General features: G+C 38.3%; 1 protein-coding gene across 6 annotated transcripts in view; it reads left to right on the top strand.

The window, feature by feature from the left end:
- Positions 1 to 27,924, top strand: part of PAWR (pro-apoptotic WT1 regulator) — a 79,084-nt gene that overhangs the window by 40,857 nt on the left and 10,303 nt on the right. For all 6 annotated transcript variants that reach the window (XR_009963865.1, XM_062613820.1, XM_062613821.1 and 3 more), the window contains 2 exons: positions 18,664 to 18,698; positions 26,800 to 26,947. Coding sequence is in view for 5 of the 6 variants with exons in the window: in XM_062613820.1 (XP_062469804.1) it covers positions 18,664 to 18,698; positions 26,800 to 26,947 (183 nt within the window). In the remaining variant the exon portion in view is untranslated. The remainder of the gene's footprint in view (positions 1 to 18,663; positions 18,699 to 26,799; positions 26,948 to 27,924) is intronic.

Raw genomic sequence — 27,924 nt, 5'->3', positions numbered from 1 at the left:
CTCTTTAACAGAGGCAATAGCACATTCATGGAGCAAAAAAATATTTGAACAGAACAAGCACATGGTGATAATTTTCAAACCACCCATGACCAGAGGGGGCATCACTGAATTTAGTGGGTCTGGATGCCCTTTAGCTGAGAAGTTTTGCCCAGTCTTTCATGTGCTTGTGGATGCAGTTAACATTCAGAAGTCTTCATTACTACAGCTTAATTACCTGGAATGTGAAGAATAGTCTCCTTTTGTTTAAGTTGAATGTGTCATTTGCCATCTGTTTCCATGTGATTTCACCAAGGTGTCCCAGTGGAAGACATGAGGAACAACTGCTTCCTCTTTATGTGACTGACCGCAGCAGAGAGAGCATGGCCCTTCTCAACTGCCTTGTCTCAAAGCTGAAGAATTCTGCTTTATGTAGTTGTTCCTTCTACAGGAGATATTCAGTAACACTGTCTACTTTTTCCAGTTTGACTGTTCTATTTGAGATCAGAAAACAGACCAGAAGAGTTCAGAACAGTATGCAGGCGTAGAGTGGTTTAATGGTATTTTTTGTTTTGTTCTCTGTTTCTTTCCTGCCGATTCGCAATATATGCCTGTTTGTCTGCTGAGCACCAAGTTTACTGGTTTTGTTGTGTGTGTCTAGTCTAACTTAAGATTTCGGAGTTATTTGTGAGTGATAATGCATATGTAAATTTAGAACTATTTTAACTTTTGTCTTGCTTTGTGCTTATGTACACTAAATTTCATCTCCTGTTTCACCTCCCAGCCACTCCTAATAGAGAAATCCTGCATGTTTTCAGTTGACCCTCATCTTCTCTGTTTCAATATCATCTGTGGACATCTAATCCCCCAATATATTTGAAAACTGAAGTTCCAGAAGAGGTTCCCATGCAACGCTTCTGAGTACTGAAAGCTGACCATCAGTGTCCACCATTATTTCCTGTCTTTTCACCAGTGATTTATTGACAGAAGGATGTTAGATCTTAATCTAAGTGTATCATACTTTCTTGAAGTCTTTAAAGGGAATACCTTTTTGAAATGCAGTAGGTTGTCAACCAACTTTCTCTTCTGGACACTTTTTACTTAAAAAAAAATAACTGTTTTACAAATGCCCTGGCGGACCTTTCCACACTATATCATATTTACTCACTTATTCCGCAGTTGTTTTAGACTTACTAGCGCCACTTTGTTCAAGTATGAATGTCAGGCTTACTGGTCTATAGTTATCTGGTCTGCTTCAGAATCTTCTTAGAGGTGGTGATTACATTAATCACTTGTACTAGGGCAGTTTTAAGAGATTATATGTGATCTTGAGTAGTTTACCTATTACATTTTTTAGTAACATCAATAGTTTCTTTAAAGCTCAAGAAGTAAATACCTTCTCAACCTGGGAGTTAGCTTTTTTTCATATTTTTGCATTTTGTTAATTTGTTTCTATCAGTGCTTCTGTTTGAAAAACACCCTTTGAGTTTTCCATGAAGTCCTGTGATGTGAGACCCTTACCATGCTTTTTCCTGGTGAACTCCAACAAAAATATTTGTGTAGAGAAGCCATCTCTGAGTATACCTCTTACAACTTGATCTATTGTCTTTGCAGCTTGTTTGCCAGGATTCCTCATTCTGAAAAGTTTTTATGCTTTCTGCAAGTTGGTTTGTATACTCTTTCTTATTCTGTTCACTGTTTCCACTTTTTCAGCAAATATTGTAGAAGTTGCCACTTTTAGTTTCCCCTAGTGGGATTATTACATAATGCTTTGGCTATATTCCCATGCCCCCTTTTTTTTTCATCCATATTTTCTATTCTTCTTGACCAGCAATCTCAATTTCTATTTACCAGACTGCCTGTATTAATTATCTCCTACTCTGTTCCAAGTTTGTCACCTCTGTATTCAAACAGGCGCTACTTCTTTGTTGACAGAGCAAAGCAGGGGTATGCTGTCACTGACAATACAGAAGAGAGTCCCAGGCCTCAGATCTGGCAAAGACCCAGGGTGGCACATGTACAGAACAGATGGAACTGTAGAAAGTTGTAGCTGTTAAGACTTAATCAGTTTATTACTGACTCTGTCAACTCGCCTTTTATTAGAAGACTTACAACTTGCCCAATTTGAACAGAATTTGACAGCAGTATTATTTCAGCTTTGATGACTTGGTTTCCTTTTGATTCTACTCTGTGCAAGTCAAGCCTAATTCTGTTCTTTGTTTCAGATCTAAGAACTCAGTCAATTCTACTTGCCATTGACCAATATTTATTCTAGTTCTGTCTACTAAGCAAAAGAAATACATTTCTGTAGGAAGACGTTTTCACTGATCTGTCCTTTCTGTTACCATTTTATGAAATTTGTAAATACATAGTTACTGTGCCCATGGTGAACAAGACAGTAAAAACTTCATGTTTGATGGCTAAATATGTTAGTGAATAATATTTGATTTCCAGCCCTTAACCTTATCTTTCAGTTCTGACATTGTCCGAAGTTGCTGTTCTCCTTCTCATAGGCAAAATGTACATTTTTTGAAAACGGTGGCTGAAGCTGAAGTCCTTGATCCAAAGCACAGAGATATGAGAGTTGTTACACCAGACCTGAGAGTACATTCCCTGAAACAGAACTATTTCACTGAAATGAGCTTCTCAATTTTCTATATTGGAAATACGGAAGATGGTAGGTCTGGTGACATTACAGACACTGAGAAACAATTACAGTCAGAACTGTTACTTAACTTTTACAAAAGATAGCGTGGAAAGACACACCTCACCAGGTGAATCAACACTAAATCCACTCCCAGACACAAGTGTTACATCTGACTTCAACTCCCCGCCTTGATTTTCCTCCTACTTTTATGCTGCAGTATTGAGTGGTTCTCAGCTTGTGAGTCGCAGTGCTGTGGACAACTTACACGTATGGGGATGCACACTGAAAGTAAAAATTTATGTGTAATAAAGCCTGGGAAAAAAAAAAAAACCAAAGGACAAGCATAAAGTTACTACTTTAAAGTTACTAACTTTTTGGGAGTCTCTTAGGGGACTTGCTGAGTTCCAGCACATGGAGAAATGGTGCTATAGTGCTCATTCTCAGAAAACACCCACCAAACCCACTATATGCAAGGTCTTTGCTTTGCACCAAAGCATTTAGGTTGTGCTGATACCCTGGCCACTTGCCTCCTGAAATTCACTGTTAGAGGAATATTTTAGGAGACCACATGCACAAATATTGTCAGTTGTAATCGGCATTTCTTGGAGTTGCTGTGTTGCTCTCAGGTTGTGCAGTGACAAAATATTTAAGAAACTAAGATGTTGAATTTTACCAAATTATTTCATACAAGATGTTAGTAAGACATATTTGAGACATAAACATCCACACTGAGTCATAGTCAGCACCACTGGACAGATTTGTTAGACAAAAAAATTCATTGGTAGCATGGAACCTTGTCTTTATACTAGAAGTTTTATCACGTTTTTGAAATACATTGAAATTACGTGCAATAGGAGACAGGCTAAGGCTTAACCCTAGTGCTAAGTTCCAGTGGAACTGTTTACCCAAGACAACAAATGGAGAAGTTGCTTTAGTTTTCAACTCCCAGCACTGACTTGCATACATAGTATTGCCATGTCTTGGATTGCTCTCTTTCCTCCCTGTAGCAGCAATGCAGGTTTTTGTTCTCTGCAAGAAACTAGGTTGTATAATCATTCGATTAATCATTAATGTAGAAATTGCCTGTACCTTTCAAGAATCCTTCTTGTTGATTGAAGGTGAGGATAGGATGTAATGTCTACGTATTGTGCATATTAATCTAATGGTATAATTACAAAATCGTGCCACTACAGATTGGGTTCATTGTGGCTAACTTCAGTAGGTAGATGGCTGGTGAAGTCATCTAAACTTGATTTATTAGCTGACCATTTAGCTGACTTGTGCATTTAGTTGTAAGTCATCCAAGAGCCTAAGAAAATAGACGGAAAACCACATCTGATCTTTTTTTAACCTTTTGCTCTAGAAAAGTTTAACATTCTACCAGAACATTGCAGGCAGTTTCTAAAGAGAATGTGGTCCAGCTGTGCTCGTAGAGAAAAGCTCTGATGCAGTTCTTAATGCTTAAATACAGTCCTTTACTTTAGATGTGACCCAATGCATTGTAATTTCTGAAGCTGTGATACATACCATTGTTACAAAGCTGCAGATGTTTAATAGAGGCGCCTTACAAGATATGCAGAAAGCAGTAGATGAAGTTGGGGAATAGAATTCTCCAGGTGACTTCTTAGCAGTGTGACTAACTGTGATGAATGCAGCGAAGTATTACGTGTATTTCCATTAGGAAACACATCTGAAAACCTGCCTGACACAAACTTCCCCAGAGTTTTGTACTTGGATCCTATGCCAAGAATATGCTGCCAGATAAGCTTCTCAGCTCGCATTCCAGTTTATACCTGTCTATTTTGCATTTCCTGTTTTTTTATTTTGTGCAGCAGTGTAATGTCATAAAGCATCATTTTGCAATTACTCTCATTATCCAAAGCATACAGTACTGATGTTTGTATCTATTCATACCTGAACACAGTTTTTCAAAGATGTTTTTCATCTAGGTTGCATGTAGTTCTTGCAAAGGAGAGTTGTATGTGTGCATTCATCTTTTACAAGAACATTGTCATGATGTTACTTGGTGTTAATTTGTGTCCATAGAGAAAATGCAGTTGTGCTATGGGTCATGCCCAAATGTATTAAAGCATGTGCTGTTTTTCTTCAGATTAGGTCAAGGGTTATTTTGCATAACAATGTGATTATACTACTGGTTGGTTGTGAGGGTTTTTTTGTTTTGTTTTTTAAGTAAATAAAACGTGATTAGACTACAGCCATACATGGATTAGGATGAGCTGTGTTTGAGTGTATGAAGTTGCATGTAATTCTGACCAGTCAAGTTCTGGGACTGTAATATTTGGTAGCTAGTTACCAGATAATATTCAACTTAGGTTTTCTATTCGCAGATTAAGAGCATGATCTGCTTTGTAGGGATGGTATGAAAAGTCATTAGTATTTGCAAAATGCTTAATAATAATGGATGCAACAGATTTATGAGGACATTGTATTAGAAGTCTAAAAATGTTCCCATAGAAATGGGTTAAAAAGTATTCCAATTCAATGTTTAAGTGTTAAAAGGTCGCTTATTTTTTAAAATGTATTTGCATCTGAAGTCAATCTGTGCAGTGTTTTTAAAGTAAGTGACATCAGTTGCAGGGAATTTGCTGCCCTGTACAGTTCATGACATGAAACAGGTGCTTCAGCTACTTGACGGCCAAGGTTGGTATGGCTTGGGAGACCCAAATTATTCCTGTGATCTGTATAAGAAAGACAGGAACACAAGAATTCCATCTTTCCATGATCACATGTGATCAAGTCATCACTCAAGTAGTTTCTGGCAATACAGGCATGTTTGAGTATGCTAATAGCAGTAAATCAGGCATGTTGGCCACCTTGTGAAAACCAAGCAAATGCAAAATGCTGAATACTACTCGGTACTCTTCTTTGTGTTCCACCAAAAAGATCTTGTGTAAAAATACATTGTATGGTGATGTCAGGAAGGGTAGTATCATGATGCATGTCAATGGGAGAATTTGAATAAGTTTGCTAAGTCAGCAACATTCTGACCTGTTCTGAACTGGTTGATGTTGCAGCCTTCATTTTCTTCACATAATTAAATGTCTGTATTATTAGACACTGGGAAAAAAAAAAACCCAAACCAAACTAAAACACAGAAACCCACCCCATGTAGTAATTTTTTTAATTAATCGGTAAGGTTAGGACTAATAATGCTGCATGGTAGTCTTGTTTGGTCTAACTTGAGGCTTTTAATGAATTGTTTTACAGAAGAGATTGCTAGTTTTCGGTTTAAATGTGTATGTGTGTTTTTTAATGGAAACTGCATTTTGAAACAGTGGAGTCTGGATTTCTCAGCTGAATGGTGTATGTCTCTGTCAAAATCCCCCTCCTCCTATGTGAGCAAATTTAGTGTATGTGTTGCCTATGCGTGGTGCTGCTGATGAATGCTTGTTCAGTGCATTTTACATTCCCAAAGAATCTGCACATACTCAGCAAATCTGATTCAACTATATTGTATGTGCCCTATCTAACACTGCTGCTTTCAGAAAGTGCTTACCAGTGAAATTGCAGTCCCTTTGCCCCTAAGAAATGAGGAAGCTGGGAGCTAGCAGTAACCAATATGAGACATAACAGAAAGTGGGTGGCTATAAACTGGCTATGAGCCAAATGAAGTTGTTTGGCCAGTGATGTGTGGCCTTGAGGATGCAGATTGAGTATCCCTACTTTGAGTCACTTGACCTGGCAGTGTTCAAGACCAGGTTGGACAGAGCCTTGGGTGAGATGGTTTAGTGTGCCCATGGCAGGGAGGGTTGGAACTGGATGATCTTAAGGTCCTTTCCAACCCTAACTATTCTACGATTCTATGACTCAAACCAGATTTAGATTAGACATTCTTTACTGTGAGGGTGGTGAGGCACTGGTGCAGATTGCCCAGAGGAGCGGTGGCTGTTTTATCCTTTGCAGTGTCCAAGGCCAGGTTGGACGGGGCTTTGTGCAACCTTGTCTAATGGAACGTTGGAACTAGATGATCTTTAAGGTCCCTTCCAACCCAAACCGTTCTAGGATTATATGACTTCCTCTCTTATAGGGAAATAGTACTACATGGTTGTCATCATTTGTCTTCATAAAAACTGATCAGAAAGATAAATCTTGCAGTTTGTTTGTGGAAGGCATCATCTGTGTCCAGAGGCTCACCATTGTCCGCATAAACTTGATTACTTTTGACAAGCAAACTTTGCCTTTCTTAGAGAAAAGCATTCATAATTTCATATTTCTAACATCTGTGTTCAGTAAAGTTTAATTTAGAGAATAAGTGGTTCAAGCTAAGAATTTTGTTTCAGGAATGTATTTCATTCCTTGTAAATAAACGTACCCATGAAGTCTTCTGTAATTAAATACTTGGTTTTGTGTGCCTGTACACATGTACAACTATTCCTTGCAGAACCTGCATGAAAACTAAAACTGTCTTAAGCCTGTATCTGTGGAGGCAAGCCATTGTGGTGGCTTCTTATTCCTGCTTTAGGTTTATGTTTGTGCCCAGGAACTGCAGGGGTTTCAGCACAGCCTGCTCTTCAGATACTTTCTAAATCCTGCAGACCAAGTGAGAAGCAAAGAAACAGCACAACAACAAAGCAAATGCTCATACAGGCTCGGTATATAGCATCAACATCTGCAGATATTAAAGAAATACAGAAGTAATCAAAGCCCTCAAAAATAAAATCTTAATGGAAGGATCATAACTGCTGATAAGAGCTTTTGGCTCAATTATTACCAAGGTTTTCTGGTATGGTTTTTGTTCATGCTACCTAGTGCTCTCTTGCATCATACCTGGTGACTGTTTGAAGAATAATGTGCCAGGAACCAGTCCTTGCATATGGTGTGAACATCGCAGCACCAGGTCTGGCTGCCTGTGTAATGCTGCAAGGACATGGCTAGCCTTTGCTAGCTCAGAAACAGCTGCATGCCGTTAATCAACACTGTGGGGTGTGCATCACAGATCTAGGTTTCATGTTATGAAAACACTGCTTTGGCCTGTAGTTCAAGCCTTGCATGATTTCAGACACTTGACTGGGGAGGAAACCCCAGATTATTATTTCTTGGGGACCTCACATGGAACATGAAGGAGACCTGCCAAGAAGTGGATGTAGTATGGATGTGGTGACTCTGTGTTACTTGGCTTTGGAACCACAGAGTAGTCTCTGGCTTGTCAGCCTCCATTTACTCATTTGTTAGTAGAAGCTGTCAGGCCCATTTTGCTGGTATACTCGCCTCTCTTTACTTGGAGCCAGTACCTCGTAGAGGTTGGAGGACAGTTCATTGTTTCAGACTGCTTCCACTGAAGAAGCTGGTTTTATCACTGGGTGTGTTTCTAGTACATAGTGTGCAAACCAAGAAGCAGCTTGGCTTTCTAACTGAGGTTGAAAAAGATGTAATGCTGTGTAAAATATGAGACAAATTCCATTGGAAATAATTTTGGGAAATTGTATTTTGTCTGTTTGTATGTGTAGACGCAGGGTAGTGTGTTGTGAAGGACTGTGCACATACAGCTCTGTGAGAGGGCTCTCACATATAGCAGGTTTCTATACTTACACTTGCTGTAAAGTACTTCAGCAGGTTCTGTTTGTTTTTTCACTATCGTCATCTCTGCTGTGTGTGTCATTCTGTTACAGCTCTTCTGTGACTCGAGATCCTAGAATCATAGGATCATTTGTGTTGGAAAAGACCCTTCAGAATTGACACTAATTCCTTAATTTCCCTAATCTGTAAAGATTTATGTCCATCTGAATTCTATCTTGTTTTAAAATGCTCTCCTGTTTCAGTGTTAAATTTTGTGTTACAGATCCTGTGCTTTTTGCTTATGTGTTGAAGGTTGTTCCTCAGGGTTTCTGGCAATATTTCCTTTATTTTTTTATGACTGACATGTTATGTTCAAGTACTTCCAAGTTCCCTTTCTTTTCTGGGAATCTTAGGAAGCCTGCATGTTCAGTTGATGCCTATTCAACACTAATCCATGAAGTTCATATGTTGGATATAATCACTGTCTGATGATTTTCCAGGTCTGCTCTGTCAATGAGTCACTTGAGATCTAGTCAGGTTTTGTCAGCCTCACCTGATCTTCGTAGCTTTTGAGTGCCTGACTGCTTGTCCTGAACCCTTGTTCTTTGGCATCAAATATTGCTTGGGTGTAGAAACTGAGAATCCTGAATAAGGGAAAAAATCTGTTCATATATTTTAGTATTTCAATTTTCCTTATTTTTGGGAGCTGTTTTCTTGTCAGTGACGTGTGACTTCCCTGAGAGCTACTTGTTTTACCTTAGGTGTTCCTTTAATCTCTCACGTAATGTCTGTGATAGATTTCTTCATAGGTAGGAATTGAAGATATTTAACTTCCTGTGAGATGTCGGATTTGATTCCTTAGCCTTTCTTGCAGTGTTTCTTTGCGGCCTCCTGGCTCTATGTAAACAGAGGGATGAGTCACAACTCCTTTGCCTTCACAGGAAAAAACTTATCGCTTGCACCCAGGTATTTAGCCATGTCTAAGTTAGTTCTTGTCTGAAGCCTTTATTAATTATGTATTAATTAAAGGTAGTAGATGACGCTGTAGGAAAAAAAAAATGTTAAGGTTCACTTCAGTGAACAGAAGGTAGGACACTTAATTTTTCCCTGACTGAAATTTGTTTTTCTGGTCTGTGGTTCTCTTTTCCCCTCCCTTTTCCACCACTCCTTTGGGGTTTAGTTCACTACATGTGCAGATAACTAGCTGGAAATAAAGTATTCACAGAATCATAGAATGGTTTGGGTTGGAAACAACCTGAAAGATCATCCAGTTCCAACCTCCGTGCCACAGCCAGGGACACCTTTGTTCCACTCAACCAGGTTTCTCAAATCCCCTTCCAATCTGGCCTTGAACACTTCCAAGGGTGGGGCCTCCACAGCTTCCCTGGGCAGCCTATGCCAGTGCCTCACCACCCTCACAGTGGAAGATTTCTTTCCTAATGTCCAGGCCAAATCTGCCCTCTGTCAGTTTAAAGCCATTCCCCCTTGTCCTATCGCTACATGCCCTTGTAGAAAGTCCCTTTCCAGATTTCTTGTAGACCCCTTTTAGGTACTGGAAGCTGCTCCAAGGTCTCCCCAGAGCCTTCTCTTCTCCAGACTGATCAAGCCCAACTCTCTCAGCCTGTCTTCATAGAACAGGTGCTCCAGCCCTCTGATCATCTTCATGGCCCTTTTCTGAACTTGCTCAAGCAGGTCCAAGTCCTTCTTGTGTTGGAGGCTCCAGAGCTGAACACAGTACTGCAGTTGTCGTCTCACAAGAGCAGAGTAGAGGGAGAAAATCGCATCACTTGACCTGCTGGTCATGCTTCTTTTTGGTGTTTCCTTTTTTCTGAGGAAATTCTAATCTGTAATTGTTAATTTGGTTTATTTTGCTTTACTATTTACAAGTAATAATTTTGAAACCTGTAGGACATTGTAAACATACTATAGTTTTACTTAAATTGCATGCATATGTTTGTCAGTGAACAGGAAAACAATATGCTACAATATTAACAAAACAAAGCATTTTATGAACATACTTACATGTAAGTATGTAATATAACACATAGGTTTGTAACCTGTGTATTGGCCAAGAAGTAGCCCCAAAAGTTAGGCATTAGATTTAATTCATACTGGTTTTCAGGCAAAGAGCCACCATGAACTTACGTATTCTAGTGAGTTTTTCTTCATACAAAACGTTTATACCTTTTTAACTGTGGAATTATGTAAGAGCAGATAAAACCCCTTATGTTACAATTTTTAATTTATATTACCATTATACGAAATAAGCCTGATCTAAAATTGTGCCACAGTTTAATAATTGGTATACTCATGTCTTGTATTTTTTTATTCTTCATAATTGTATGAATAGTTAATGGTTGGAATAGTTGGATTTTATCCTGTGGACTAATTAGAGACAGGTAGCATGTACTACAGAATACTTCTGGAAACATGGTGCAAATATATTTCAGTAGGTCTGGATATAATGACTATCTTTGTGGCAGGCTTCGATGTTGCTGCCCTTGCTGCAGCCTGACTGGCTGCTCTTCAAGGCACTTGAGCGCCTTTGAACCATGCTTCCCACTCCATGGGGCTCAGAAAAGAGCATCATGCCTGTGTCTGCTGGTGTGGTGCCCAGGCAATCTGTGTGTAGGAACGGTTGAGTCACTCTGCAGGAGCCAGGTAAGGCCAGTGCTGAGCCAGAGCTTGTAGGTACCTTTGGGTCCTGGCAGATTTTGGGAAGAGGTGTTATTTGCATGGTTGTCTTCATTGCTCCTGATAGCTAGAAAACCAAAACCAGCATAGGAACGAGCTCTGCGCGCGTGCATGTTGAATGTGCAGTACTTCAATGACGCTCTGCTCTGTCAGGTAAAGAGAACTGCAGTTGTTCTTACCTAAGACATCATTCACCCACAGTCCAGAAACATGAACATATCACAGAGAATTACATGTTTTCATGTTTCCGTTTTGAAAAGATAAGTCTAACAGCTTTTCTACTTAGAGGGTTGCATAGTCAAGAGGTAGAAGAGACTGCCTGGAACCTGTTTGAGATGCATGAATTTCATATGGGCTGCAGTGGAAGTCACAGTCAGTCTAGGGAACTGACAACTTGTGGTGCTGCTATAATTTACTTTTAGGTTACTCCACGTCTGTAAGGGTGCCTTCTCTTTGGATTTTCTGTTTGGTGTGTGTCTCTCTATGCAGATGCATGATGGTACTTTTAGGTCTTGCTTGTCTGTATCAACTGCGTCACATAGAAGAGGTTGTTCAGTGTTGCTGATCTGGAATTAGGCATCTGGGTGCTACAGTAGCAAAATAGTTCTGGCAATTGAATTTTAATCTCCAGAATACAGGAATGTCTTTTTCCTGCTCAAAGTTTTATTCTGTTGCATGTTATTCATTATGGCTTGTTTTAAAAAAAAATCAGTTGGATGTAAATTAAACAAGGCTCTTTAAAAATGTGTTGGTTTCAACTCGCCAGAGTACAAACCAAAGGAAGATCAAATACGAAAAATTTGGTCAGGAAATTTAAGAACAGTAGGTCAGCTTTTGTTTTTGTTTAATCTTACAAGGTTCCTGTTCCAGTTTATTTTGTAACTGATTAATAGGTGGTGATAACTTCATGCTTTCCTAACAGTTTTAGAAATAAAAAGTTCATTTTTAGAATGACTGCTTATAAAAGAGATTTATTGAGTGAGTAAGGAGTGTTTAAGGTCATCTGTAGGAAATTCACACCAGGAAAAAATACAAAATATAATGAATCTTGGAAATGGATGTAAAATCTTGGCATCAAGGAGAGTATGGAGAGGGAAAGGAACCTAGAATGGTTTTGAACATACAAGTATTCTAAGTAGAGATTTAGAAAGTGCACTGTTACAAGGGGTTGCAAGCAGAAATTGCTGCTTTAAGCTTATTGAAAGCACCTGAGAGTGCTTCTGGAAAGAATGGTTTCTGTGGAAATAATGAGTGGAGTTTTCCCTCACCCTTCCTTTTCCGAGTGGTGATAAAATTTCCATTCAAAGTTGGATTTATATTGCATTCTGTAAAAACCATCTCTAGACATTTTCAAGGTATTTAGAATCAGGAATGGAAGGTAATCTTCATGACACTGTTGCTTCTGAGAGCAATGCGTGCTTTTGGGGAATTTTGATGGAAGGGGAAAGAAGTGTATCTCAACATTCTTCCTCCTACTTTCCACACCTGCACTTATTCCTGGTTTGTGTTAGGATCAGATTGTCTTTCAGTTGTCAGCCATTCAGATGTTACCTCACTTTCATATCTGAATGAAACTTTGCATTGCAGAAGATATGTAACTGGGGTCTCCTAGGAAATGGCAACATAAAGTTGTACAGAATGTAAGAAGAAAGTAGATGTAGTTACTCAGGATGTGACTCAAGGAGGAGATTGGATTTAAATTAATTGGCTGGATAGAGATAAAATCTACCTGTTCCTTGATATGTAAAAGAGCAGACAGCCCTCCTTCCTCCATGCAGTGATATTTTATTTGCCACACATTTTCATACTTGGATTGTATATGAAAAAAAAATTGTTTTGATGGCCTAATTTAAGTAAAAATTTAACCATGCATATTATTATGTAGTCATATCATTGACTGCATAATCCATCTATTATGCAGGAATATCATGTAGTCACAATGCTAATGTACAGTCAAATTCTAAAACACTGCACATATTTTACATGCCAGTATATGTACCAGCGTACTCTAAGAGCCTGGTTTGATCCAGATGATTTAATTGTTTGCAAAGCTTGTAAGTAGTCTTTCAAGGGATTTCAGTGAACCATTTTCCTAGTCCAGCCGACCTCTAGAGTTTGTGAATGTTCAAAAGCATGTTCACTGGTGCATTTTAACAAGTGGATTTGTAATGGTAGGGTTAGTTTAACATCTGGAAATCTTTGTCAGACACTTGTAAACACAGAGAACTATTTATTTAAAGCCTGATGACCAGTTTGTTTGTATAATCTCTGTACTGGCCATGTGAAGTACCAAGATGAGCCAGGAGCAGAGAGCGAGTTAGCAGACTTGCTTACATTCTAGTTTGGCAGAAATTTAATTGGTAATAAATGGTTTCGTTAGTGGAAATAATCTCACCTGCCTATTCTGCCCTCATACATTCTCTTGTGCTGCAGGTGTATGTATGTGTTCAGCTGTCTGGTGAATGAGATGGAGGAGCTCATGTGAATGAGACAGATCTTTGCTGATTCCATGATCATTTTCACCTAGATCACCATATGTCATGCATTAATACCTGGCTGCATAAACACTTCTGTAGACATGAGAAGGGAGCATGACCAGTTTTCTGCAGCAGTGCTGACCTATGTCAGTCTGCAGTGTTCTTGAACCACTTGAGGTGAATCAAGAGCAAAACTACTTGATTATGTAATTTGTTTGCAGTAGTATATACTGTCATAAGGTAATGCAAGCTGCCAGGGATCATGTGCAAGAAGTAAAAGTATTTTTAAAGCTGTGTTTTGAACACTGAATTGAAATGAGGGTGTGATTTCAACCCTGGATGAAGAACTGATGTCTTTGGCAGCAATATTTTTCAACCATTATGAAGGAAGCCATTAGCATAACCATTATACGTTACTTCTTTACTGACTGCTTGTCCATTCAGGATTTCCACAGACAATAAAAAGAATTACTTTTTCAAACTGAGATGTTCAAATAAGCTGATCTATTCATTGTTCCTAAAGCTTTATTTTGACAAATCACTTTTATAGTAATTACTATTTTAAACATAGGTTAAAACTCAAAGTTTAAAAATGTTAAATGATGTAAGCAAGACTTGTAAATTAGTATTTATATATGCACCTAATCATCTGCTTTTAGCTTAATTCTTTGCAGAACAGCAACCTTCCTCTTCATTTTCTGCCAACCTTCTCTTCTCCAGCAGTGATAGAGGAGATAAGATCTTAAATTATTAGAGATGCTTGCTTCATTTTAAGAGCTTATGAGTAGTTTGAAAGCTTATTCTTTTTTGATTAATAGACACATAATGCTGTTTATTATATAACTGCATATATATTCATGTTCCAGCAACTTTTGGATAAATAAGACACACAAAATAATTTCTTAACATGAGAACAGAGACAGATAATATATTTCCCTGGTGCTTTCATCGTCACCTTAAAGAATTACAGATTCCAAAATAATAAAAGTCACAATTTACCAAATCTGCAGTATTAATTTCATTTTCAGAGGAAATGGTTTTTATGTATTAGATGTGTATTTTTAACTTTTTGTTCATGCTTAGTTTTAACTATTAAAATAAAAACCACTAATACATCTTGAGGAAACTTTTTTACGAAGGGCTAGTTAATTCTTTGGTTTTTTTTTCCTTAGTTTTAACAGCTGTCATTTATAGCAAATGAAAGTATTTGCCATGTACTTCGTCCCTGAGCATGTGTTTGCTTTCCCAGCTTTCTTTTCTGAAGAACTGGCTTTTGTGAATCGTTCTGTCAAACATTTAGAAGCCTCTTTGTTGAGGTATATGTACAAGTCTATGTATATAAATTGCATTAACAGCTTATATTTGCATTTACTACATGAAAAGGGTAAACGATGCATACAGTGCATTCCTTTGGTGTCTAGAGTAGAAAGCAAGCATCCAGGATCCAGAGGTTTCTTTGTACAAGAGTATGTGTGCTTCATTAGACTGCAGTGTCAAATGTAAATTCTGTCCTTCTTGTGGATTCTGCCTTTCACTGTAAGCCAAGGCTTATGTTCACCAGAAAGCATGGCCATAACCTCAAGACTTTGGCATTTTCCTGAAAAAGAAGCTGTTTAAAAAAGTAAGAGCTCAGGAGGCTTAGAGCCCAGAGTTTCTACTCAACTGGCAAGAGTTGTATCTGTAGATACAATTAGGCAAAATTTTGACCTAGTCACCTGTATGTAACTCTTTTTCCATCCAAGCTTAAAAAGAGAGTTAAACTACTTGTCTATGGCTAGTGGGACAACCAGGGTGTGTCTGAAACCATCGCCACCAAGAGCTGTGACTGATACTATTGATATGGCATTTTAGTTTTCATATATATTGAACATTATCTTTATGTATTAGATGAAACTACTTAAATCTCTTCATACGTGAGAGTCAAATCAACTTGTCAGTCATTGCTGACTGTCTTAAAGCTAAAAATCGGACTTTCACAGCCCTCTATATATAAAAGTTCAGATAGGCAAATCCCCAGATAAGTGTTGGAGAGCAGAATGAAGTCCTCTGAAGCTGCAGGATGTTAGGTATGTGTTCACTTAAACTCACTAAGCTGGGAGAAGAATGCAGGTGGAAAACTCAGACAAGCAGAGCAGAAGCACAGAATCATTAAGGCTGAAAGGAATCTCAGGAAGTCTGTAGTCCAAGCCTTACAAACTGAGCAGGGTCAACTGTAGCAAATTGCTCAGGGTTGTGGCCAATTTTTTTTTTCTCTCCATGGATAAGAACTCCATAATCTCTCTAGGTAACCCGCTCTAATGTTTAATCTCACAGTAAGAAAGTACTTTCTTACGTTTAAATTGAGTTTCCTGTATTTCACATTCTGTCCGTTGCCTCTCATCCTTTCTTTGAGTGCAGTGCAGTATGACTCCATCTTCTTTACTGTGTTTGTACATGTTAGCAAGATACCTCCTGAGCTGATCAGTCCCAGCACTCTTAGCTTCTCCTCATGTGTCAGATGTCGCAAACCTTTACTGATCTGCGTGCCCCTTAGCTGGAGTCTCTCCAGTATGTCTTTCTCATAGTGAAATGTCCAGAACTGGACTCAGCACTGCAGGTGTCGTCTTACTGGGGCTGAGCAGAGGGGAAGAATCACCTCCCTTGACTTGCTAGCAGCACATCCTGAGGATGACATTGGCTGCCTTTACTGCAAGGGCACATTGATGCCTCATGTTCAGCTTGGTGCTCACCAGGACCCCCAGGTTGTTTTCTGCATAGAAGTTTCTCAGCTGGTCCGCAACATGTACTGGTGCTTGGGATTATTCCTACAAAGGTGAAAGATTTTGCATTTCCCTTTTTTTTTTTTTGAACTTCATGAGGCCTCTATTAGCTCATTATCCAGCTAGTCTTTTTTTTTTTTTTTTGTCCCTTTACATGACAGCACAGCCATTTGATGCATTATTAGCTGCTCATCGTGTTTTGCATAGCCTATGAATTTGTTTGAAGGTACACTTTGTCCCACCACTTGAGTCATTAATGAAGGTGTTAAAGGGTACTGGCCCCTGTATCAGCCCTTGTATCAGCCCCTGCTGAGTGACTAGCATCCAGCTGGACTTCCTATGTTATGGGGGAAGGTGCTGAAAGCGTTGCTAAAATCAAGATAAAAGTCATCTGCTCTCTCTTCATCCACTGAGCCAGTCATGTCATTGCAGAAGGCTGTCAGGTCAGTCAGGCATGATTTCCCTTTCATATATTCATGCTGATTTCACCTTCTTGTCCTTCAGGATTTGTTCCATCGCCTACTCAGGGACTGAGGTAAGCACTGGCATGTGGTTCCTTGGATCTTCCTTTTTGAAGATAGGAGTGACATTTACTTCCTTCCAGTCCTTAGAAACTCCCCCTACTGCCTTGACCTTTCAAAGATAACGTGCCCTTAGTAAACTTTAAAAATAGCATCGGTACCATTTAAAATTGTTTCCTTGTCCTTTTAGAGGTGAAATTAGATTGCTGTTTCATAGCTGTGAATTGCTACTTTTCAGATGCTGTCACCAATGATAAAATAGTTATCAGTGTTAAAGCAGCAATTTTACTTCACTTTGTGGGTCTTTAAATAATTTCCATGATTTAACTTTGTTGAATGTTATTCTTCTGCTAGTATTAGGGAAAGTGTATCACTTATTGTAGAAGTTGAAAATGCTTCATGAAACAAAATGCACTTTTCTGTAATGCAAATAATTTTCTCCACTTTATTTTCTGCAATAAAATAGTATTCTTAGCCTATTTTTAAGGTTGTTTGTTTACTTATAAAAACATTAATGCACTGATCAGTGAAATGTAACCTTCTGTAGGATTTTCTAAGTGGGTGGAATTTCTCATGCATCTTGTTTTGAGAACTCATTATTCCTTTGTCTGCAGTTAGTGTCATAAACAGACAAAATTTCAAGCTTTGCCGTTATTTTTTCCAGCAAGAGCAACGGTTCAGTTCATTAGCTCCTTAAATATTGTTTCCTGACTTTTTGCCTAATATTTGCTGATGCTGGGGGGGAATTTTTTCTATGATTAGTATAATAATTGGTTTATGTTGTTCTTACAACATCTTAAAAAATATTTGTGGACTTACGCTCTCTAATTTGAGTAATCATTTACCAGTTGAAGCATGTCTTTATTTTTCGTTGTGATCAGACTGGTATTAGGAAGGTACAACCATTGCATTATTGATGCAAATATATTCTTTCAGGTTTTCCCATTTGCACATATTGTACTGATATTTTTTTCAGGGACTGTGTAACAATAAATGAGCCATTATCCTCACTGTTACTTTTGTTTCCTTTTCCATCTTTACAAAGTCAGAGTAAAAGTGTAATGAATTTTTTTTTCCAAATTAAAAAGACAAAAAAAAACCCCAAACCCCCAAAAGTAATCTTAGTGAAAATATTTTACTCCATTGTGGGACTCTGAAAAGAAATTAGGTTCTTTACCTTTAGCTAGGAAAATTATGTTAAAACTTGTAATGTGCAAGTAGTCCATGTATGTATCTTTCAGGGGCCAGATGCGCAGTTCCTGCACCATTGAACTTGTGTTTAAATCTGTACTCTTATTTAAAATGTATTCTGTTCCTCACTATTTCAGTTAAGATCATTTCCAAATAGCAGTCAAAGGAGATGCAGAGTAGTCTTTAAGTTTGTAATTAGAATGCATTAAGCCTCTGCAGGTGCTCAGAAAGCAGTGATATAAAAATTGACTTACCGTAGCTTGACAAGGCACAGTCTGACATTCGAATGCACAAAGTATACATATACAGAGCTCTAACGTACCTGCTTAACAGTAAATGACAGGAGAAGACCTGAGAGAAGCTGAGGGGAGCCAGCCTGCAACACCTGGGTTTTTATAGCAGAGTATACCTATAGTTAACATGACCTACTTGATGCATAATAAATTGATGTCTCAACTGTGACTACTGGCCGGCTTCAGTTTTTGTTCTGTCCGGAAGGACAGCAGTGGTGCCAGAGGATCAGATCAGTTTTGCTCTGTTACTTTTAGAAAAGTAAATGTACAGCTTCTGAAGTGCACAAGTTTCTGTGTTAGTAGTGGTAGTGAAGGGGGCAGAGTAAGTGAATCCAGCCTGAACATACAACCAGAAGCTGTCATTTAAGGGTTCTGAGATGGTTTTCAGGAGCAGTAACATAGTGACAATAATCCTGGGTATTCTGTCTATTGTTGACAACAAAATAGTGCAAAACCGAGTTATACAGTAGCTGTTTGAGGCATGGGCCTCCTGCTGCTAACTGCAGGCTTTGTTTTCTGTGGAGTGATATTTTGGAAGTATAAATATGAGAGAAATGTTAATTAGTTTTTCTTTTCTTCTTCTTTTAGGATTCCTCCAGGATGGTTTCAAGCAGGTATAAAAGGTACGAGATCTTTGTACAATACATTTCTATACATACATAGTGCTTCCAGAAATGAAGCTGATTAAATGGGTGTTTCTGGTAGAGGCCATCATACTGCTGCTATATATAGCTTGATTTTGGAGTGATGACCAGGGAGATGCACAAAATTTATCAAACCCCCTTTATTATGTTAGTATTTTAAAGTAAATTCATGTGGGTCTTCCTGGTGCAGAAGATTCCCAAGCAAATGTCTTAACTTGACTACACGTTACCTAAGAGCTAATAGTTTCACAGTTAATTATGAACTACTGTCTTCTGAAATTTAATACAGGAAGACAATTTTGTTGTTCTCCACAGTCATATTGAAAAGTTTCTGTTTTGTCACACTACTGACTCAGTTGTAGGGAAAGCTGCCCGCATATAGCATGTCCTGTTTGTAATTTGTTTCTTTGAGCCAAGTGTTACTCTGGTCATTAGTCAAGTTCTTCAATCAAAAAATACTTCAGGTACCTCTTGAGGTACCTGACCAAGGTGTGAAATTTTTGCTCATGCAGAATTAATACTGACACAGCTATCACAGTTGGAAAATGTAATGGTAACATGAGGTCTAAAATGTCTCAACTGAAGCGAGGCATTGGGTAAACTTGTTTATATTTGACACATGAATGTGTTCTTTTTTAGATTTTAATTCACCTGTGCATGTATGTATATTCTCTGTAGAAGTACGTGCAAAGAGCACCTACAGTTATCTAGTCTTCACTGGTGTATTTTCCACCCTTCAGACTGGTTCACTTATAGGATCATAGAATGGTTTGGGTTGGAAGGGGTCTTCAAAGATCATCTAGTCCACCCCCCCTGCCACAGGCAGGGACATGTTTCACTAAATTAGGTTGATCAAAGCCCCATCCAACCTGGCCTTGAACACTTCCCGTGGTGGGGAATTCATGGCTTCTCTGGGCAACCTGATCCTCTGCCTCATTACCCTCATTGTGAAACATAACAACTTACCTTGTTATGCTTTTTTACATTTTCTAGCCTGATGCTGTCTTTTATATGTATATACCTGGGTTCTCATAAACCTAATTGAGTGATACTATTTATTGGTGTGGGGTTTTTTTTTAATCTGTCGTTGCAAAATGGGTGGACTTATTGTCACAACAGTAATAACTACATAATTTCATGATTACTTTCTTAATAATCAAAAAAATTTTAGTTGAGTCTCCACTTCCTTGTCAGTCCCTGTGCAGAATTTCATTGCTGTTTATATCTGCTGAATACTTAGTGGTGTTTGTCATAGTGCTTTGTGGCTTTTCATAAACCTTATCTTCACTCTGTTCACATACTGTATATACTCACTCACTTGCATAAACTTGGTTGTGTGTGTGGTGGTAATAAATAGAAGTTAGTACAATCACATTTGTAGCTTACTTGAACATAAGCTAATTCTTCTGATTAGCATTGCAAAGATAGGAAGCTCCAAAACTAGAAAATGCTAACATAAGACTTATTTGTGCGGTCTTTCCTCCATTAGGTTTGGTTGTATGTGTGATATACATCCTTTGTCAACTTTCCCCCTCAGGACTGGCATTACATTCAGGACTTCTTGTGAGCTGCTTTTCAATATTTTTTTATGCATGTTGCTGTCTTATCTTACACATTGTGTAGTCTTCAAATCTCATGCTGAAAACAAAGGATTGTCCTATGCAGTCAGCACAGTGCCCAGTGTTCACAAATCCTAAGTGGATTTTATTCTAACTGTGCCTCCCTGAGGTATATTGTGGCCACTGTGATTAGAGCTAACAGTGTCTATTTTCCTCTATGTTAAAAAACTTCTGCCTTCCCTGAAGTAATTTTTCACATGAGAGTACTTGAACAAAATGTGTCTTCTGGTGGCTTCAGTTTCTGGTGTGAGTGTTAAAGGAGTCAGGACCAGAGTCATCTTCTGTTCTGAGAATGTTTGGCTTGTTGGCCCCTTCCAGCATCTGGAGTAAAGGAAAGTCTTACTAAAACCAGCCCCTTCTACAGTAATTCTTAATCAGATCTCCCTTAAGTACCAAGTACAGTACTAAGTTTAGAAACAGAAAATGCCATTCGGTGATCACACCTCAGACTGAACCATGGATGCCAAAAGGATGAGCTGACACCATTAGCTGCTTGAAGGCTCAAATATGTTCAACTTCATTGTCTTTTAACAGTTTGGGGTGTACTCATTAGGTTTTCAAAGCAAACTGAGAGTAAAGGCAAGTGCGGTGGTCTGCATCTGGGTTGGGGCAATCCCAAGCACAAATAGTCTGAACAGAGAATGGATTCAGAGCAGCTCTGAGGAGGACCTGGGGGTGTTGGCTGGTGAGAAACTCACAGCCAGCAGTGTATACTCACAGCCCAGAGCCAACCGTTTGCTGGGCTGCATCAAAAGAAGCATGGCCAGCAGGTTGAAGGAGGTGATCCTGCCCCTCTACGCTGAGATGCCCATCGTCCTGTACCTGCCAAGACAAGAGACTTCAGAGTAGAGAAGGGTCTGTGCTGTGTATTCTCACACAACCATTGTTCTCTCAAGATGTTCTAGGGATCTAGGAATTGCACAGATTTTGCTACCTATCAGACACACTGACCGCTTTGCCTTATATGGATGCAGCAATCCATGGTTAAACTTTTATGTGACATTGCTGAGAAACCTGTTTCACTGAGTGTCCATTGACTGGAAGGCATGTTTACAAATGAACTCGGCTGGCTGCTGTATGTTATTCTACTTCTGTTACGGCTGGCTGAGCCTGTCTTCTTATGCAGTAAAGTAACCAAAAGTTCAGGATGAGGATCTTAGTCCGTAACTGTCTTCTGAATATGCTTCAAAACTTTCCACACTTAGACCCCAGAAGTTTGTGGAGAGGTTCCTTTGTAGCTGCATGAATAACCATGTGAAATATTTTCAGTAGAAAATGATGGTTTTGTTGTGATCTGGAGTGGTACTGTAAGATTTATTAAAAGCACGACCGTAATCTCCAAGGTTGTGCTGACATGAAGGCCACAGTACATGTTCATCAGAGTATTTAGGAGTTGTGGTCAGTCATCTGTCCCGACTGTGAGCTTTATGTGAATGATATAGGTGTCCTTCAGTTGTAATAGCCTATATCAACTTCCTCATCTTTAATGTTTCTCTAAGGTTTTCTTAATGTGACATGCCTCATCCTGGCCATTCCAAACTATTACTGAAACAGGGTCTACCAGTTTTTGCAGTGCTTTTTGAGTGGTTACTTTAAAGTAACAAGTGTGTCACCATTAATAAGAATGGTTTTCTGAATCAGGTCTGTTGCTATCTGCATAGCTGATGTCATCACTGGCTTCTCAAACAAGAGAATGACAAAATATATTCTGTGTATTGAAATATTTGAGTATAATCCACATGTAAACATGAACTATGTTTCTCTTGCGTTCTGTGAACTAAAAAGTTTGTTTACAAGTATAACAGTAAGGCAAGATGTCTATGTGGACATAGGAATGTTTTTCTAAGCACAGAGAATTAGTTTTAGCAGCTTATTTTTAAGAATTTCTACCAGCTTTTGAAACAGTTCATCTTCTTGTTTAAAAGTATCTTAAGTTGAAAAGGAAACCTTGGAAATCAGGATTTAAAATAACTCAGAAGATTTTTGCATGGTTCATGGATCAGACAGATCAGGCTGGATCAGTTTACAGAAGGAGTTGGATTAAAATGTCTTAGTGGTTCAGGGGTGTTCCCCTTACAAGTTTGTTTATTAGTGGAAATGAATACAATATGGTATGGGTTTATAGCTTCCAGACAAAATGTTGAAGTTGTTTTCCTCTCTCTTAGGGGATAGAATGACACATTATCATGGAACACAACAGGTAGAGACCCTTGATCACTATATTCTGAAAGGCTACATTGTATTCAAGTTTATCATTGATGCAAAAGTTGAAAAATAAGTGAGGAAGAGAAGATGACGAGGAGTGCTTCCGAGTACCTGTTGGAGGTGCTCTGAAGGAGCTGCTAGAATTCTCTTGCTTAGTGTTTTTAGATTACTGCAAAGCTTGAACGGTAGCAGTTTACATTCAGTCATACTAACCTTGGTGTCACTGATTCAAAAAAAAAATTACAGCTGCAAAATATGGTTTCATAACACTATGTCCAGACTTGCCTGCCTGCCTGTATTTGGGAGGTTGGGAGGTTTGCAGTGAGGACTGGCTGTTGAAGCACTGTCTCACCTAGCTTGTTATATTAGGACCACTACAGTGCAGATATGAACACTTAAAATAAACAGGGGTCACCCAAGGTGCTTTTCTTGACTTTTGCATCCCCTTTTCAGCCAATGCTGATGTTATTAGAAGGCAGGAATGCTTGGGGTTTGTTTCTGTAGAAGTTTTTGATGGTGATTTGAGCTAGCTGCAGTTCCTTGCTTGTCCCTAGTGCCAGTGCTAATGCAGCTGGACGGAGTGATGCTTCAGGGATCAGCTGTGGCTGAAAGTTGATGGCTTCCGTTTGCTGGGCTGCTGGACTGCTGCATCAGCTCTTTTGAATCCTACTCTGTCACCTGTAGGCTGAAGCTAGGAAGACAAGACTGCCTTTCCTTAGCTCTGCTCTGAAAGCCTCAAACTTGACTTAAGCAGTCTAATGTAACAGAAGTCCAGGGTGGCCTATTTAGAAGTAATTGTCTTCTGCTCATTCTTCCAAAGTTGTTAGCAGTTGACTGGGTTGCACTGGCACAGATAATAAGGATTTTCCAAATCAAGTATAGTTACAAATATAGTTATAAATGTGTTGTACTTGAAATAAGTGAAATCAGGTTTTGACTGCATGATCTTAATTGGATGAAATTACAATTTGGACAGTGCTTCAGGAAGACATTGAGAGAACCAAAGAGGCACTGGAAGAAGCAAGAGTTACTCCACCTTTCTGTAATATTGCTGTTAAACCTGTCCTTGTGTGGATAACTGATTTATTTTAAAGGAAATGACTAGAACATAATTTCAAAACAAAACTTCTGTTTCTGTGTATGAGTAGTCACACTGTGATGTCATTTGCTTTTCTATGTGCTTTCTGTTGAAGTACAGCCAGAAAAAAAAAGCATGTCTTCTGAAGCTGCAAAAGTGTTTTCTGTTTTCAGCATTCTAGTACAGGAATGCACATTTAAAATGAGGTGTTTTGATAGTGGCTAATTGAAAGCAAGCTAGTGGAACAACAAGTTGAATTTAGTTAAACATCTTGTTGAACATGCCCTTTTAAAGCAGTGGTGAGGGATGTTTTTATCCTGTTGCATTCTCGTGTGCTGCTCTCTGGGTGAGCGCTCTGATGCAGCATACATATGGCTACAAATACAATACAAATACAAGATATCATTCCTGAAAAATAATATAAAATACAGTGTGTCCTGCAGCCATAGCCTACGGCTAGATTTTTCCTCTGCAAGTGTTGAACAGTCATGTGCAAAAGCTACTTGAATGCTAAAAGGTGGAACGCACTCTGAATTGCATTCTTGAGCAGTGACTCTAAATTTTTTCAACTTGCAGATCTCTATCATTTTCATTCTGGTGCTAATGACCACTTTTACCCAGTGTACATCTACTGATAGTAGGCTTTCTTTTCCTTTGTACCTTTTGTGAGATTCCAGCAGTTTCCAAGTTGCAAGTATTTGTAAACCTTTATTCAGTTAGGAAGTGGAGGAGGCAAGCTTTCAATTGCAGTTTCAGACTAAACAGGTTCTGCTGCCACATGCATGCTTTTTTCCCCTCATCCCCCAAACGAAGGCATAAATCCAGTTTTCTTACCTGTATACAAAGCTCTTCAGTTTGGACAGGTTATTATCATTGATGTTATGATTAGTAGTAGTGTTGCGTATTTATAGATATAAAATAGATTATATAAAATACCCAGGTTTATTTCCATTGACATATGTTTGTTGGGGTTGGTTGATGTGTATTTTCTCTGAGTAAAGCTTGGACACCAAGTTCATTGATAGTGTTATTCTAGATATGTTTTCTTCCTTGTTTAAGGCTTGCAAAGTGACATTGTGTCTGAATGCTAAAATTCCATTCTTTGTGAAAGAGAAGTCTATTGTATCTTGGATGGTACTTAGTTTTGCTGTTGCTGTGTACTAGACATTGGTTGTAACAGCCAAAGCAACGTTGTAGCTGTATGGACTGATGCCTTCTTAAATTTTTTTAATCCCATTTCCTAGAAATGAAATGCCCTTTGTACTTGCTGATTCTGAAAGGGAATGTGTTCAGTAGGGTCTGCTCCCCAGTGGAACAGGTGAGGAAATTCTTGAGTGTGAGTTTCAGGGAAAATACAGAAAATGTCTGAATTTTCCTTATTAATGACACCCTGCCTGTCCATGTATTCTTTCTTCCAACTTCCCTGCAGGAGCATCTGCCAACATCACTCCCTTGAGCTGAAATAATTAAGTATATTGGCAAAAAGGTTAATTTTTTTACTGATAGAAAATGGAGGCTTTTTTGTGTGGTCTATCTTTGAGACATTTAACAGCAGGAAAAAACGCATTTCAGAAAGCTGAATAATCTAGAATTTATAGAGTTAAGCTAAAATATTTCTCTTATGTTGTGTTGCAACATGCGTATCCGGTCCTAGAAATGTTTTGCCTTTTTTTTTAAATCTTCTGGATGAAGAATAAACAGTGCTAAATATGGTAATAACATTAAGCTACAAAATTCCTTACAATTGTGTCAGTGTGCCTTGGAAACTTCACACATACTGAAGCAAAGCAGTATTTATATCCATGAAAAGACATCCTTTTGCCAGATACTCCTGTGTTTGATTTGCAGTATATCCATCTAGATCTGCACATTGTCAGCAGTGGTTTTCTAGAGTTAAGAAATGCAGAACTGTTAAATGAACACATTAATCATATACTCTTCTCTGTTTTGAAGGAAGTGTAGGGATACTCATAGTGGTTTTCATTCTTTTCCTAAGTGCTCTAGAAAACCATGGTATGCATATTTCAGCTGTGTCATATCACAGGATCAAAGACTAATTGAGGTTGGAATGGACCTCTGGAGGGGTCCAACCCCCCTGCTCAAGCAGGACCACTGAGGGCCAGTCCAGGACCATGTCCAGGCAGCTTTTGAGTATCTCCATTCGAGTTCTCCTGGTGAAGACTGAGCAAGGGATTTTTTTATTGTTTTTGATTGCCCGTTTAGCAGTATATTTTCAATTTCTAAGTGTGGTTTTGGTGGCTTGAGGAGGGAAAGATCTGTATCTCACTGCCTGGTCCCAGGGCACTCTGTTATGCTGCTCTTAGTTATTCATTAGATGCTATACTGCAGGTAAATAGCATTGCTATTAGAAGGAAAATAGCTTTAGGAAGAACACTGTTAAATTTGTGACTTTGAAAGTGCTTGAATTCTCAGGTATATTTTTAAATTAGCACGGGTTTTGTACATAGCAGTCATAATGGAGAACCCTTAGTGTTTTATATAAAACTAGTTTACATGTATTTGCTGTGCTTGTTTGTTAAGATTCCGTGGCAATGAGTTTTAAGGAATACACTCATGATATAAAACAGAAAACATACCACCAGTTAATGAGTGAGTGTCTGCCAACTGAACTATGACAAACTGCTGTGTATCCCAACTTCTGAAGTAAAACATTTGGAAATGGCATAAAATTAGTACATTGTGTTGCATCACTTTCTCACTTTAGTTTGCTTTATAGTTCCTTACAGGCCATATCCATAGTTCCTGAAAAGTCAGTTGATACCTGTAAGCTTCTTACATTTGGTCTTCATCCTCTATTTTCATCTTCATAAACCAAGTATCATTTAAACTCCATAGTGGTACTTTGCTTTTCAAAATAAAGTTGTTTAATATGGGTTTTAGTGTGCACAGTTCGTAAAACTTTTTAATTTTTAAAAGTAATTAAATATGTGTTTAAAGTTGATTACCTATGCAAACAGAGCTGCACTATCCAAGTATCTGACCCCCCCGAGGAGGTGAACTTAGCGAGTTCTCAGGAACAAAAGAGCTGTGAAATAAGTTCTTTGCAGTTTATTACATTGACCTGTTGAGTGCTTTGGGAAGTACTTCTTGTTACTTCTATCACTTCCATTTTGTTAAATGTATAAATAAGCATCTGCTGTGCTTTTTGCCTTTGCAGCACAACTAATGCACCAGAAGATGACGCTCCAAATAGGTATTCCCGAACAGACAGGGCAACTTACAGCAGATACAGCAGGGATGCAAATTCTTCTGGCAGTTCCATACCAACTAATGCTTTGGAAAAGAGGATTGAGGAACTTGAAAGGGTAAGTAACGACTAACATCTGCGCGTCATGCATACATCTGAAATTAAGTACCTTTGAAACTCTATGGGGAAATTGACAAGTAAAATAATACAGAAATTATGCTAAATGCTTGATGATCAGATAGTTATGGCTAGAAAAAAGTATAAAGTCATACTGACTAAGTAGAATGTGAACTTTCTAATCACAGATTCTTAGTTTTCATTTGGTATATAAGTGAGAAATAGCTGAGGTAAAGATAATACTCCTTGAAAGCCAGCAGCACTCTCTGTATTTCTTCTGTGTACCTCGTGACATACCAACACAGGGCAAATAACCTAGGGGAAGGAGAAGCTCACTGGCTGTTTAGAAATTTAGCAAGCGTGTTTCTGATTTACTTGTTTTGGATTTTTAATATACTGAATATTATAAAATTTAATTGCTATCCAGTTGTTTGTTAAAGTTTTGACCATCTAAAATATGTATTTAAAGATTTTATTACAGAAATTCTTCATACAAACAATTTTGGGAAAATATAATGTCAAATGATTTATCTTTTTTCATCTAAAACAGTACTTTTGCTAAATAATGTTGTCTGTGTAGTCTGTTACTGGCTTCTCAGTCTTCCTCTAAAGTGGATTTTTGTTGGTAACTTGCCAAATATTCTTGAATTTGTATGGATGAAAGTCACTGAATAAACATGATTTAAATAGCTGGTTGTTGGAAAGGATGAAAATAAAGCATATTTTGTAGAAATTCTTTTTCTTTTTTTTGATTCTTGGAGAAGCCTGATTTGGGTGCCACTAACACAGAAATTAGAAGAAGACTTAAGGGCTTTCTTTCAGTATCCTGAACCCTGATTTACTGAATTCTTAAGAGACAATTAGATTTTTTCTCACATTTAGGCCCACAGATCCAACACCGAGTCTTCCTTCTTTGTTAAGGGTGTGTACGTATATATTTATATATATATGAAAAACCCAAGCAAACAAAAAAAAACT

The sequence above is a fragment of the Pezoporus occidentalis genome, unplaced genomic scaffold (assembly GCF_034315485.1).
Source record: "Pezoporus occidentalis ecotype Australia unplaced genomic scaffold, CSIRO_AGI_Poc_V1 ctg17, whole genome shotgun sequence".
NCBI lineage: Eukaryota > Metazoa > Chordata > Aves > Psittaciformes > Psittacidae > Pezoporus > Pezoporus occidentalis.
Note: the sequence above shows the minus strand (reverse complement) of the source record. Positions and strands in the feature narration are given on the sequence as shown.